General features: G+C 45.7%; 1 protein-coding gene across 1 annotated transcript in view; it reads right to left on the reverse strand.

The window, feature by feature from the left end:
• Positions 1–5,880: 5,880 nt before the first annotated feature.
• LOC147700975 (C3a anaphylatoxin chemotactic receptor-like) overlaps positions 5,881–14,816 on the reverse strand; it is a 106,191-nt gene continuing 97,255 nt past the window's right edge. Inside the window, exon 2 of the mRNA XM_086929807.1 lies at positions 5,881–13,055. Within this exon, the coding sequence (XP_086785933.1) occupies positions 12,001–13,050 (1,050 nt within the window). The 5' untranslated portion in view covers positions 13,051–13,055 and the 3' untranslated portion in view covers positions 5,881–12,000. The remainder of the gene's footprint in view (positions 13,056–14,816) is intronic.

Below are 14,816 nucleotides of genomic sequence, written 5' to 3' on the forward strand. Positions count from 1 at the left end.
AACGGAGAACTGATATTTAAGCGATGCCGGACATGCTGGCGGGGGAAACGGGGTTGGAAGAAATCGCAGGCAAGTTATTCACTAGTACAGCGCATATGCGACCGTCCACATCCACTATGTGGATGGAGATGTGTGAACCTGGTGACACCCCCAGGAGGGTGTACCCCGAACTATGTTGGATGACGACATTTCTGTTAAAGTTGATGTTAATTCAGGGATGGCTTTGGCAAAGTTTGGGCGCTAAAGTGGGTGGGGGGAGATTGAGACAACCAAGACCTAATAGAATGAAACCTCTGTGTCTGAGAAGCATGGCGAACTCCTTTGGGGCGCACTGTCCAATGAATACTGTTCAATGTAAACGTGTAGCATTGTCAATTCCACATGACATAAGATACGGCGGCACATACATGCGATACAACAAGCAAACGGGCTATCCGCTGTGGTTAATTTATTACCTTGCACGTATACATGTCACGTAGGGGCACGCTTAAACTGGTCACTTGGAATGTGAGGGGGCTAGGCAACCCAAAAAAGATCAGGCGGCTATTTGCATATTTTGATAGACTACACATTAACATTGTTTTTTTGCAGGAAACGCACTTAGAGCGGGATGGCTCCTCAACACTAGGGGCACGATGGGCTGAAACAGTGGTTCACTCTAGCTACTCGACATATTCCAGGGGCGTTAGTATATTAATCAGGAAGGGTACGGGCCTGGAAGTTACTGACATACAGCGAGACACTGCAGGGCGATGTGTAATGCTGGCTGGCAGACTTAGGCGCCAACAGATCCTACTGGTGAACACTTATGGCCCTAATGTAGACGACCCAGGGTTTTACAGCAAAGTATGGCACAATATTGCAAACATGGCAACACCCCAAATACTGTGGGGAGGAGATTTCAATGTCACGATGCAGGACGCACTAGATAGAGCAGCGCACACATCAGAACAACATGGGAATGCTAGGACAATGGTGAGGGACGCTATGGAAGACTTAAATTTGGTGGACTTCTGGAGAGTTCGTAATCCCGGGGCGACAGCAGCGACACACATAAATGCGGCGAACAATAGTTGGTCCAGGATCGATTACTGGCTGGGCTCTCAAGATGTACTCTCATGGGTGTCGGATGTTACGCACTTGCCACGCACACTCTCAGATCACAGTCCGGTACTGTTAGAAGTAGACATCCCTCACTACGACCCACCCCCCTTCACCTGGCGCTTTCAAGCGTCTGCATTGAAAGACCCGGTATATGTTGACACCATACATAATGCGATAAAGGAATACTTCGATATTAACAGCCCGACAACGGAGGACCCAGGCTTGCTGTGGGAAGCATTCAAGGCTACCATCCGGGGAGTCTGCCTCAGTACAGCATCTGGTATCCTCAAAGACATCAGGCAACAAATACGCACGCGTGAACAAGCCATACAAACCCTAGAGCAGGCATACACACAAACAGGAGACACTAAACTCTTGGGGGATATCCAAGTGCTATTAACGGAGCATGCCAGCTTTGCGGCAGACGAATTGAAATATGTGACTAAACGAGCAACTGCAAGGAGGTATGGCGAAGGGGGTAGGCCGGGCAGGGAGCTAGCAGCTAAGATATGCGCAGGCAGAACGCCGCAAAATGTCACAACTATAACCACCAACACCGGGGAGGTAATCACTGACACTAAAGGTATACTAAGAGAATTTATGAACACATATGGAACGCTGTACGAAGCGCACCCCTCACCGTCGCAGACGGACCTATTGAAATATATGGAGGACATCGAGATGGCTTGGCTAGCAGATGGTCATAGAAAGTACCTAGAGCGCCCGATCACGATAGAGGAAGTCACCGACACTATTAGACGCTTACCTAATAACAAAGCACCTGGGCCGGATGGATTTGTGGCGGAATTCTATAAGGCATACGCGGACACACTTGCACCACACTTAGTACAAATGTATGGAGCGGCGCACGAAGCCCAGACTCTACCGGCGTCCCTAAGGGAGGCCCTGCTCATCACATTGCTAAAGCCTGGCAAGGATGCAGATAAATGTGACTCCTACCGCCCGCTGTCCTTGTTAAATGTAGACACCAAAATCATAGCTAGTCTGCTGGCAGACAGGCTAAAACCTCTCATGCCAATGTTAATCCGACCAGATCAATCGGGATTCATCCCGGACAGGGCCACCACACACAACACCCGCACGCTGTTCGCGTTAGCACACTATCTGGCACCAGAAACGAAGGCAGTGGCTGTCTTGTTAGACGCAGCTAAGGCGTTCGACACCATTGGCTGGCCATTTATCCGCGCGGTGCTGGTACGCATGGGATTCCCATGGATATTTCAGGGATGGATAGCGATGCTCTACACAAGCTTGACGGCACGCATCAGAGTAAACAGATACATATCAGAGCCCATACCTATCTGCAGAGGCACTAGACAGGGATGCCCGCTTTCCCCAATGCTTTTTGCTCTGGTACTGGAGCCTCTGGCCTGCAAAATCCAACAGCACTATCATCACTCAGCGATTCAAATGCCCTCCCGTCCCATACACATTTCACTTTACGCGGACGACATGGTGCTATATGTCAAAAACCCGGAACAACACCTAAATCCTCTCCTGAGGGAATATATCAAGTTTGGTCACCAAGCCGGCTTGCAAATAAACTGGGATAAATCCCTGATACTAGCGCTAACAGACAGCACGCAACCAACTCCCCTGGATTATCCGCTGGAGTGGCAGGATGAACCCACGAAATATCTGGGTATATGGTTTCACAGAGACCCAGAGGTAGTCGTCAGGACAAATTATGGGCGGACGATTCAACCCTGGAGGATAGAATTAAAAAATGGAACAGGCTTCCTCTCTCATTGGCTGACAGGGCAGCGATAGTGAAAATGGTGCTCTTACCAAAATTTCTCTATCTATTCAACAACATCCCTATAAAACCTCCCGCTGCTGTCTTCCGAAACATCAAGACCCTTGTGCTCAACCTGTTATGGGCGGGCAAGCAAGCAAGAATGGAACTACGCACCATGACCTTGCCTTACGCTAGGGGAGGGTTCAAAGTGCCAGACTTTTATCTCTATTATTTATGTGCGCAGGCACAATATGCTCATTTCTGGTATCACGAAGTGCCCTTTCTGACACACGTGGCGGTAGAAGAGGGCGACGCCGACCCAATCCCTCTGGCTAATATACTCACACACAAACGCACCAAACTACATGAACGTGATATTAACACAGTCGACGCAACCGTTGAAGCATGGAGGCTCCTGGGCAAAGAGGCAAACTGTCTGCCACTATACGCACCCACTCTACCACTGGCGCACCACCCAGCCCTTTCGGTGACACAGGAAAAGGTGGGAATGGATCTGTTCAGGCGGGCCGGAATAGACACATTGGGGGACCTATACAGGGATGGTGAATTTCAGACACTCGATAAACTGCATTACATTACAAACCCGTCTCAACTGTTCACTTTCAACTTTTTCAGGCTACATAGAGCGATACGTGAACACTACCCATCATATCCGGAAGAGCCGCCTACACTTGCACCTTTACAGCTACTCCTGACCACACCCAAGGCATCTCACATGGTATCTAAACTTTATGCAAGTGCGCAGGGGGCAGTGGGGAACACCACACTCAAGGCCAGGGACAGGTGGAGCACCGGGCTTGTGGAGCCTCTGACAGAGGAGGAATGGGACTCCGCATGCATGCTAACGGGCATGCTCACCCCTAACGGGAACTTGAAAATAATACACTACAAGTATTTACATCAGGTATACCACACCCCACACAGGCTACACAAACACGGGTTACGAGAAGACTCCAACTGCTGCAGGTGTAACCAGGCAGGGGCTGACTTCATGCATCTAGCATGGCACTGTAGAAAGGTGGCGGGTTATTGGGAACAAGTTGTGCAGGTTTTGAATGAAATGTTGGGGATTAACATGACCTGTGATGCAAAGATCTGCCTGTTGGGTATCACTCCGCACCTGAGAGCATTGAAGCGTAAATTCTGTGCGGTCGCACTCCTGTTGGCTAAAAGAAGGGTGTCAATCCACTGGAACAGTAAAAGAGCACCAGAGGTGAAACGCTGGATTGAGGACATGGTGTACTGCCGAGACACGCTCAATACATATGAGGAGGAACTGCCGATCGGCTCTAGGCCCAAAGATTACTGGGGATACCTGCGTGACTACTTACTTGTACATGGCACAGCAGATTCAGAAGCGGAAGTTGTATGAATGAACGCATGTTGATGACAACAAAAGTCAAACAGTTGTACAGTGCTAGCTCCTAGGGGGGAGGATGCTGTGATGCAGAGGGAGGGTTACAGAGGTGAAGCTACAAGTTGGGGACTGTACAGTTAAGTTAAGTTTCAGTTAAATGTACAAAAAAACCGAGAAAACGTAAGATTATTGATGTATAAGGATGCGACCATAGCACTGCCACGCGACGGATTTCTATCTACTAATGCGCCGCCGGTCCGCTGGATGTCGGCTGATGGGCTGTGTAGTTCTGGAACAGTTGCTCGTAACCATGGTTGCAGGGAGCCGGCCCGATGTGGTTGTAGGCAAGGGCACCATGGATGGTAAACGATTTGTACTCTGTGTGATAAAATAGTGCAATAAAATTCTTACACCAAAAAAAAAAAAAAAAAAAACATTAGATCATAAGATCCAGCTTGCTTGGCACACTGATGTGAAAGTATTGCAAAGAGATATGTTTTTTAACTGCAGCTTAATTTAACAATTGTTGTGTGGTTAAAAAAAGGTGCATGGAAACATATGGCTATTAATCTTGTAGTATTGTTTCTCATTTAATCCGTTCTTATTAAACAACTTTTATCTTTTTATTTTGTTACAAACTCAATTACTTTAGGAAGCCGGCAGAAAGTACTCCGGAGGCCGTACTTACACCCCCCCACCCCCTCTCGCCCACCAGTAAAAAAAGTGGTGGGGAGCCAAGGCCAACTGCCAATTAGGTCAAGGGAGCCACGGGTCAAAACATTTGGGAACCACTGACCTAGTGTATTTATGTATTTTGATTGTATCCAAATATTTGTTTCCACCACTCTTCATAATTACAACAAAAATGTCCTTCGTTTGTACTAATTCTGATATATTCAGAAACATCAGCACAGTTTTTTTGTGTGTGCTAGATACAAATATATACACATCCTGCACCCTCTTCATTTACATGGATACTCAGAAGGATTGTCACATCAATTCTCTCTCTTTGAAGTCTGACAAAGAAATGTAAACACCAAGCTCCCTCAGAAGAGAGAGCTTGACATTTGGCCTCTGTCTTTGAATGCACAGCAAATGTGATAAAATAAGAACAAGATTTAAAGGCCTGTTTACAGAAAGCGAGTTAATGGAACAATACAGTAAACAAGGTTTGGGCAACTGGAGGGACAAACTCAAACTGGACAGCCTAAAGCAAATAAAGCCAGCACATAGAAAGCCAAAAAATGTGAATTACAATCCACAGTCAATGGTAAGCAACTGTTGGAATACAGTGGAATGTCCCCAAGATGTCTTTAACAAGCCATAGGCTGCAACCTAATGAGACCTGACAAGTATTATGGTGTATTTACATTCTTTCCTTGATGATAGTTAAATATGTGTTTCTTATTTTACTGGTGCCACTTTTAATGTTGTAAGTTGCTTTTGTGAGAAGTCTCCTGTCACCACAGCAAGCTTACTCTTGAAAGATTTAAGTGTATAAAGAAAAGTCTCTGCCGCCCCACTTCATCCCGATCTGTTGCTGCAGAGATAAGAAGAGGAAACGCGTCAGCCATCTTGCAATGGTGCACTGCCCGAAGTCGAAAGCATGTTGCTGCATGAAACAGAGTCACCATTATGATCAATATACTTTATTTATTTGCTTGGGTGGGAAATCACAATCATCAAAAATTTACACTTTTTACGTGCCTATACTTGACATAGAGAACCTGTTTGGTCTCTTAGCCAGAATCCTTTGTAAAATAGCTACATTCTTTACAGGTATATGCATAGCCACAGTGCTCACCATATGACCCTATTTTGAGTTTAGTCTGTAATGGATTTCATCTTTGAAGTACACGTTTGTTTGCAAACATGTACATTCCTTGCTTGTATTGCATCTTGGTTGCATTCTGTAGAGTGACTTTTCATTGGCTGGTGGTGGTCTTGTACAGCTCGGTATGGCTGATTAACACTTGTGTTTGATACTATTGGAAGTGGTTGTAAAGGGCCACTCAGTGTCTTGGATTCAGCAACAAAACAACACTATACAATACATTATTATACAACCATATTGTACAATATAACAGTATACAACAACACACAATACTATACAATTCAATTCTATACAGCGCTATGCAACTATGCAATGCAATACTATACATTACAAATCATTATGGTATGCACCCTATTATGAAATGCATTACTATGTAACGCAGAAAACCATACAATGCAACAATACTAGACAATACAACACACCTATGCAATACTGAGAAATGCATTTCAGTGCAAATCAGTGCAGTACAATGTAATGCATTAAGATACACTATATTTTACCTGCCTAGGTGTAAGGCATGCATTGGCACACAATTGTTAATGATTGTCATTTGTGTAATATAGTACTGCTGAACTGTAGGATTGGGGTTAGCAGTCTCCATTCACTTTTTCATACACTCATCTAGACATCCGCCAATACACTCATTTAACTGTTTCCTTACTCACTGATGCATTATCCTTGACCTCACTCATTTATCCAGCCCCTCATTAAACAGTTGACACCGTTTCACATTTACCCACTCACCTACCCAGGCCACAACCGCCCACAACCTGGCCAATCAGCAAAGAACGGTTTCACTTATGAAATAGCCAGACCTTTGACTTTGCCATTGTATCTTCCCATTGATGACTCAGGGCTATATCTTAATTCACTGTAAATTGAGGTGTGTAGCCCTGCTTGGAATAATCTACACCCTGCTCACAAATTCCTCCAATATTGCTCTTTGGATTTACTCCCTAAAAAATCTAGATCACCCTATAAAACAGAGTTTTGTCTTCCAGGAATTCACCCTCTGTGGAGGCACTTCATCATTGAAGGATACCTAACAATTTAAGACGCATGCGGACTGACTCCTCCCTCAGCTGAGCACATACTCTGGGGTACCTGTCCCATAACAGGCTGGGCCAAGAGTGCCAACCTGCTGCTGGGTAATCATGAGTTTCCCCATTTTAGTTTAGATAGTGTATGTGTGTTGTTTCTTGGATGTGTGAATGCACCTTGCAGATGGGGCAGAGGAAACACCATTTCCTAAATGTCACAGCTCCACGCAATACCTGTGTGCTTGGAAGCTTACGCCAGCATAGGACTTTAAACTCCACATGTGGGGTTCCATGAATGCTGGTCTAGCTGGAAGACGCTGGTGCTCCATGAGGCATATGGTAATCAGGGTTCTTCTCCAGAAGGCCTGTGGGCAGTTTTTACATGATTTTGATTTGAGGATATTATTTTTTTTGTTTCCTTCTTGATGGCAAACCTTGACACTCCTCATTTCACTCTTTACCCCTATGTATGTGTTCCCTTCCTTCTGGGGTGTGATACGTTTCAGACACATTGTGAGGACAAGAAGAAGATCTGGAGAACCATACCTTGACACCGCAGAGTGTCCCCTCCGCAGAGCATCAGAGAGCCTCCTGAGAGGGTGAGAAGGGCGTTCTGATGGATAGGGTAAACGGTAGGGAGTGTCGGCTTCAGAACCTTTCCGTACTGTCCAGACACCTCACAGACCTCTGCAGCACTAGAGGTGGTCCTCGTAGCACAGACGCGGATATGGTTTTCAAACCAGATAGACTCACACTTTTTAAGATATAATGAGTCTATTGTCTCGATGGGCTCCCCATTATGTTAGTAGGGTTGTCACCAGCCTCTGAAGCTTAGACAACTAACTAGAGGGCATTCCCCCACTATGCCACGTGGTTCGACGCCAACTTCTCAAGCCTTCCTTATTTCCAAGAAAGCAGACCCTGTTCACTTTACATGGATGAAAGCACTCGCTTCCTGCTCAGAGGCGAGTATTTTTGTGCCAGATTTACTAATGGTTTGCACTTCGCAACACAAAGGGCGCTAGGGATTTACTTTCCAGGGCAAATGGTGTTTTGAAATGGAAAGGCAGCCTTGTCATAGTGCCAAGTGCCAAAAAGTCCATAGATTTTGATGCAAACCCAAATTTTCCATGGTAGCCTGGCTAAACTTTGTGTCAAAAATTAACACCTAGTAAAGGAGGAACAAACACTGGCGAAGGCATTGATTTTCCTCAGAAACCCGATGGATAGCACACATGCAGTGTGTCTGACCCTTCGGCAGGAGCTGATGCATAGAAGATTTCAATGGAAGGACATGCTTGTAGTACAAACCCTATGCTAGACAGTGTGCATCCACTTCTGCACCATCGTGCGACTCTGTTGGGGGGGGGGAGCAGCCTGATTGTGCACTGGCACAAGGGTTAGCTCTAGCAACATCCTCCTCCTACACGCATGGCGTGAAATCTAAGTAGGTCTAGGCTTCGCTGTAAGATGGATGGAAGCCGCCTCAATTCAAACCACCAGCCCAAGCATGAGGCCCATCTTATGTGACAGAATGAGGGCCCCTCCTATAGGGACTGCTATGAAGTCTGTGAACTGGAGACCCTCTCTGAAGACCAGCAGAAGTTCTCTCCTCCACCAGACCAGCCTGTGATGTCCACACTGAACTGCTCAGGGGGGATAGGGTTCGAGAGGACTGCACAAGTAAGTTCTCTCTTTCTATTTAATGACTATTGTTGAAAATTGTATTTCTGTGTTTGGTTTGCACCATGGGGTAATTGTTTTAATGTTTTTGGAATACCTAGGTTTGTACATTTGCTGATTCATTCTTTCACTTAGGCTGTTTCATGTTCAGACTCTTCAGAGAACCCTACAAACTAGCACTGCGCATGGATTGGATTCAGGGGTATCGCGTTGTTACAAATAATGAGTGCCACAGTTTGATCTGAGGCAAAGAGCGGGAGTCGACTTCAGTGGTAGACTTTGCTTGTCTGTGGTCAATACATAACCGCAGATTACCATGTAATCCTGTCTCTAAAATAACTGTTGACAACTACTCTGATAACTAACCCTCCTCAAAAGAGTCTCCCTGAACCATTTTTCTAAAATGCATCATAACTAGCTCTTCAAATTAATCTGGAGTCCCACAACCTTTGTTTACCTTCTTGGCCATCATTCTTCAGAGGCGTTTTAGGCTACTCTCATTCCAATCTTTACAACAGATGTCTCTGGTCCTGCCAACGCACCACACACACACAGCCCTGCGTGACACAAACACGTTTCCCTCTGCAAACGTTTCATTGAACTAGGTTTGTTCTTCAACCATGTGTTTTAAAATATTACCAAAAACATCTTTTGTAAGGACAGTTTTGAGGAAACTCGAATCCACTGTGACCTCTAAATGTTGCACTGCCACCCTCAGAGCACACACGGAGTCAGTCAGTACTCTGCTGCGATTCACCACTGACGCCAGGCTGTTTGTCCTCCAGTCCATCTACAAGAAACCTGAGCATCTTAGCCCTGGTGCTCTGTTACCACAACACACCTCAGCAGCATCTGACCACACATCTTGCAATCTTTCCCAGAGCAGAACATCTCTTGAAGGAAGCAAGATGCAGCCTGCTGCTGCTGCAATAACACATTGGCCTGACCCCGCTCGCTTCTAAGATGTTCAGGGTTGGTCCACCTATCAACCACAGAGCACACCTGAACCTGCTTCCTCTAACTCTGAGCTTCACTCACAGCCTGTTCCAATCTTCTGGCAGTGGGGAAAGCCTAACACAACACCAGGGACCTCACACCCAACAACTTCTCTTGAACTGTTAGTGTGCACTGGAAACTGGTTCTGTGGCAATTCATCCACAGTTACAAACAGGCATTAAACGTTTCTGACCTCTCGTAAACACCCTGCACCTTTCTAACCACACACCAATGTGGGGTTTAAAGTCCTTCTACAAACTGACTGTCACCGCATCCAACTCATTACAGACCACGCATTACCTTCTGTTGAGCAATTTAAGGTCAATGTCCTAGTGCAGACAACACATCCAGATACCCTTCCTGTTTCCACCATCATTGTGTCAGTATGTATGTCCTCCAGACATGTTAGCAGTTCTTCCTTCCTCATTCCTGTGGTACAAAAGGTTCTCCTTTTGCCCTGCACGAATGTTGGAGTTGGGTCTCATCTTTGGATGGTAAATACGGATACCCAACGACCAAAAAGAACCGGTCCAAAAATAAACTTAACATCAACCGCAGACTTAACAGATCTAAAAGTAGATCAGATCAAAGATAGACACTCCACAGTTACATGTGCCTGCCAAGTATAAAAGCATAAAAGTCTGCTGTGTGTACATACATTCATTGGCCCCACAAAGAGACAATGCCACTGATGCATAGGGTCTCCAGCATGCAGAGGACGCGGTCAGCTGAAGGTAGCACTGTTCTGACACTGTCCAGTACCTGTCCACACCCTGTAGGGCAAGGAGCAGGTCGGACAGGTCTATAGGGCAATCAAGCAGTGCCAGAAGGGCCGGTAGGACGGGCCAGTGAGTGGCCTTGTTTTGGCTGTGTGTGGCCCTGTTCTATGGGCTTTGGAGCCGTTTTCACTGTTGATTTACCTGAAATTACCACAAACATTGCCTGCAGCAAGTACATATGTGTTCTCTTTCTCATACATTGCAAAGCATATATGCAGCATTTCTTTACAAGGGCAAAACTGCCCTACTTTCCAAACAAGGGCCACTTTTTTACCTATTTGTTTTACTAATCATTTCCAATGAGGGGCACTTTATTTTGGTGCCCTGACCTATTTCTTGTCCCAATCCGACCCTGTTAAAGAGATGTAAGTTGTATTAGTGCCAGCTATGGGTCTAATACACAGCATTCATGAACAAGAAGCGCCACGAATAGTGTACACAGGAGTTGAGGCACTCTGTACAAATTAGCCACTCAGCTGAAGGATTGATGCATAGCTCTTAAGAACAGTTATTCTGGTGTATTAAACTTCAATTGCATATATGAACTAAAGCACAATCTCTCCATGCAATCTGGTTTTCACACAGCACTTTGTATGTCACAGAATTAACAAGTGTCCTCATAATTGGGACTCGGACTTTCACACTTGGGACACTTTACCAAGGTCCACCCTCTGCCATCTGGACATGGGCACTCATTACCTTGGCCTCCCCACCAGAGGCAAAACTAAATGAGAGACTCATCCAGGTCAGATGCAGGCAGACATTGATGGGGTGCAGCTCAGTGGCTAAAAACAGAGCTGCCCAGGTTGAGGTCAGTAAGAGACAAAAGAACATGTGATCCAGACATCCAATGGACTCCTGATCCCTGTCTCCTGTTCTACATTCAGTTTCATGGGAATAATTATATGGCAGTAAACATTTTCCACATAGGTTAAGAATATGAGCCACAAGTGCATGCGCAAACACACACACACACACACACACATGTGTGCATATACACACACACGCCAAACGACGTGATCAGACACAGTGCTGTTTTCATTGTTGATGGGTCTCCTGGTGCCTTGAGACACGTTCTTTGGATCAGGTGCTGTATCTAAACAGAGGTTTTCCCAGGATTTAAGCACTATACAAATACTGGTGAAGATGCTGCTATCTAGCGCTTTGATGGTGTGCAAGCGTTGTACCATAGGGAACAGCAATCCCAGCAACAAAGGGAGGTCATTTGTCTTTGCTCCACCATGTTTTTTTCACATTGGATGTGTTGTCTCCTCACTGTTTTGTTATGCTTATGTCTCTGACATTGTTAATCCAGTGTGCGGCCAAAGACTGGTACCTTCTGTTTATGGAGCAGGAACATGAGACTGGTATATCCTCCCTAAATGCCACTGTCCATGCTGCTTGCCGCATCTGGATTCTTATCAGCTTCAGCTTCCAGTCACTGTCCAGTCTTCCAGGTGATTGTTGGTGGAGGTTTCAGCCTTGCGGCGGCCGCTCAAGCCCGACATGGCCAGATCATCCCACATGGAGCGCTTGAATATCGCCAGGAGAGACTGGTTCAGCTTCTTCTTGAAGTTCAGACCCATGAAGAAGTAGAGGACCGGGTTGAGACAGCTGTTGAGGTAGGCAAAGGAGGAGGCGAGGGGGACCCCAATGGTCATCCCCAAACCTTTGAATCCCGTGAGCTTGAGAAGAAGGAATATGTGGTAGGGCATCCAACAGAGGAAGAAGGTGATGACGATAGCCATGATGACCCGGAAGGGCTTCCTAGATCTGGCACGGCTTCTCAGGTTCAGCTTCAGCTTCAGCGCTATGATGAGGTAGCAGGTGAGTATAACGAGGAAAGGGATCAGGAAGCCCAAAATAAAGCGGTGAAGGTAGATCGCCTGCTTGTTGGTCTCCTTGTCTTTGTAAAGGTCAATGGATAGAGTGACAGAACACTTTGTTTTGTTTTTCGAGTCAAGTACGAGCCCACGAAAAATGAAGAACGGTAAGCTGGCCACCACAGCACTAATCCAGGAGATCCCGCTCACAATCCATGCCAACCGGGGCTGGCGGTTGTTCTTGGACCACACCGGTTGGACCACAAAAGCACAGCGGTCTAGGCTGATGAATGCCAGGAGGAACACACTGCTGAACATGTTGAGGTACTTCATGAAACTGTTGGACCGGCACAGGAACTCACCAAAGGGCCAGTAGTCAAAAAATGCATTCTTCACCAGGGGCACACAGCGAGTGATTGCGAACAAGAAGTCTGCCACTGCCAGATTCAGGAACCAGATGGAGTTGACAGTTTTTGACATCTTAAAGCCGGTGATCCAGATAACCAGGCCATTGCCCAAGACACCAAGAACGAACACCACACTGTAGAAGAAAACCTGGATAGAGTCCATGATGTTCTCGACATTGACCATGGCTCGGTCCTTTGACAATATAGTATCATTTTTTATTCCAGACAGCTGCATGTTGACATCCATTGAATCTAATAGGAGGAATAGAAAGTGGAAACATTAGGATGACATTGACCATGAAATTACAAATATGTCTGTAAGATTTTGAGGCATTGTGCTTCTCAACAAAGAACACTATTTTGGGATGCTGGGTTGAGGCCTGAGATGCTTATCTAGCCAACATGTTAGAGCAGGGAAGACAATTTCAGGGTGTCCTTCCAGAGTTCCATCACTTTTTTGGGGCTTAGACCTCAAGGTTCCTCTATATCAAAGGATAGGGTTGCCTTTGCACCACTCAAGGTGACGCAAGGGCAATACAACCCTTAAGTCAGGTTTGCCAAACCAGGTAAAGCCACCTTGCTTGGCCCTACACGGCTTGGCAATTCTGGAGTAGCACAGGGCAGCACAAGTCTGCCGTGGGCAGTTGTTACATGGGTGTTCCCAAACATCCACCCATTCTTTTTGGCACATTCCCAAATGTACCAAGACTAGTAAACCGGAGAATGCGTCAAAATTGCAAGTCTTCCTGATAGAGGCGCAACAAGGAGAAATATCTTTATTTCACCTCGTTGTTTCTTCTTTCTACAAGTGCTGCATTCTGGAGCACACTTAGAAAGACTGAAAACACCTCTAGGGTATTGTTTTAGTGCAGGAAAGACCCTTTACAAAAACAATCTTGTCTGAAACACAGCTACTCTTGCACAATGGTGCAAGGGTGCCTGCAAAGGTGCTATGCTGCACAATGTGCGCCAGTGCAGGGAAAGGACAGGTATGCGCCATATCTTGGTAAATGTGCACATTCATGCCCAATCCATTTGACACAGTGCAGCAAGTTGATGTGCTGTATTGCGTCAAATAATCATAAATCTGCCCCAGATTCTAATAGGATAAAAAAAAACCTGCAAGAACTTTCTATGTCTTGACTCTGTTTAGCATTTGGGGATTTGAGTCTATATAATGTACTGTTTATATCTCTCACGTCCATGGAAACAAAGGGCATTTTCTCACTCATTCCATATTTCTACAACAAAATATCTGACGACCAGCTATCCAAGCCGTACAGTTTTAAACTTACGGCCTCCTTTCGAGCCTGATGAATACGGAAGGGTCTGCAGTTTCCAGCAGAAAGCAAATAGAGTAGAAGGTCCTTTACCATTATATCCCAAAGGTACACGGAATGGAGCTGGGAATTTCTACTCCTTATCTAGAGTTTCCTCTAGAAATTTGAGGATTTTCAGGGGCATATTACCAACGATTAGCGATATTTATCGCTGACATGCAAAGCGGGCCCCAAACCGCTCGCTATCTCCTAAAGCTGTCGCTACCGACTCTTAGCGACAGCTTGCTAATAGAGCGATAGAATTATTGCCGCTTAGCGGCCGAAAACGGCCGCTAAACCGGCGATAATTGCCTATCGCCCTGCTTGGTAATATGCCCCTCAGTTTCCTCCAAACTCCTGGTGCCAATTTTGATCAACGTGAAGTGCTATTAATTTTCTCCATTCCTTCTTTGACAGTTTAGTATCCAAAGTGAAGTGTTATTTATGAACCTATTTTAAAGATTCTACTTAAGTCCTTGGTAGAGAGTTGCTGTTCTGTCGGTCATTTAGAAGGGATTGCCTAGCAACCATTAGAAAGAGTTGCAAATGTGTCGGACTTGGATTTGTGGAGTTAAAAGCAAAGCGAACCGCTGGTGTTTGCCGACCGATATTCAGGCTGGAGAACCTTACTAAAACCTTGTTGGAAAAGAAGAGAACACAAACATTTTTCTGATTTGAATATTATGTGCCATAC

This window comes from Lissotriton vulgaris, chromosome 7, assembly GCF_964263255.1.
Source record: "Lissotriton vulgaris chromosome 7, aLisVul1.2, whole genome shotgun sequence".
NCBI lineage: Eukaryota > Metazoa > Chordata > Amphibia > Caudata > Salamandridae > Lissotriton > Lissotriton vulgaris.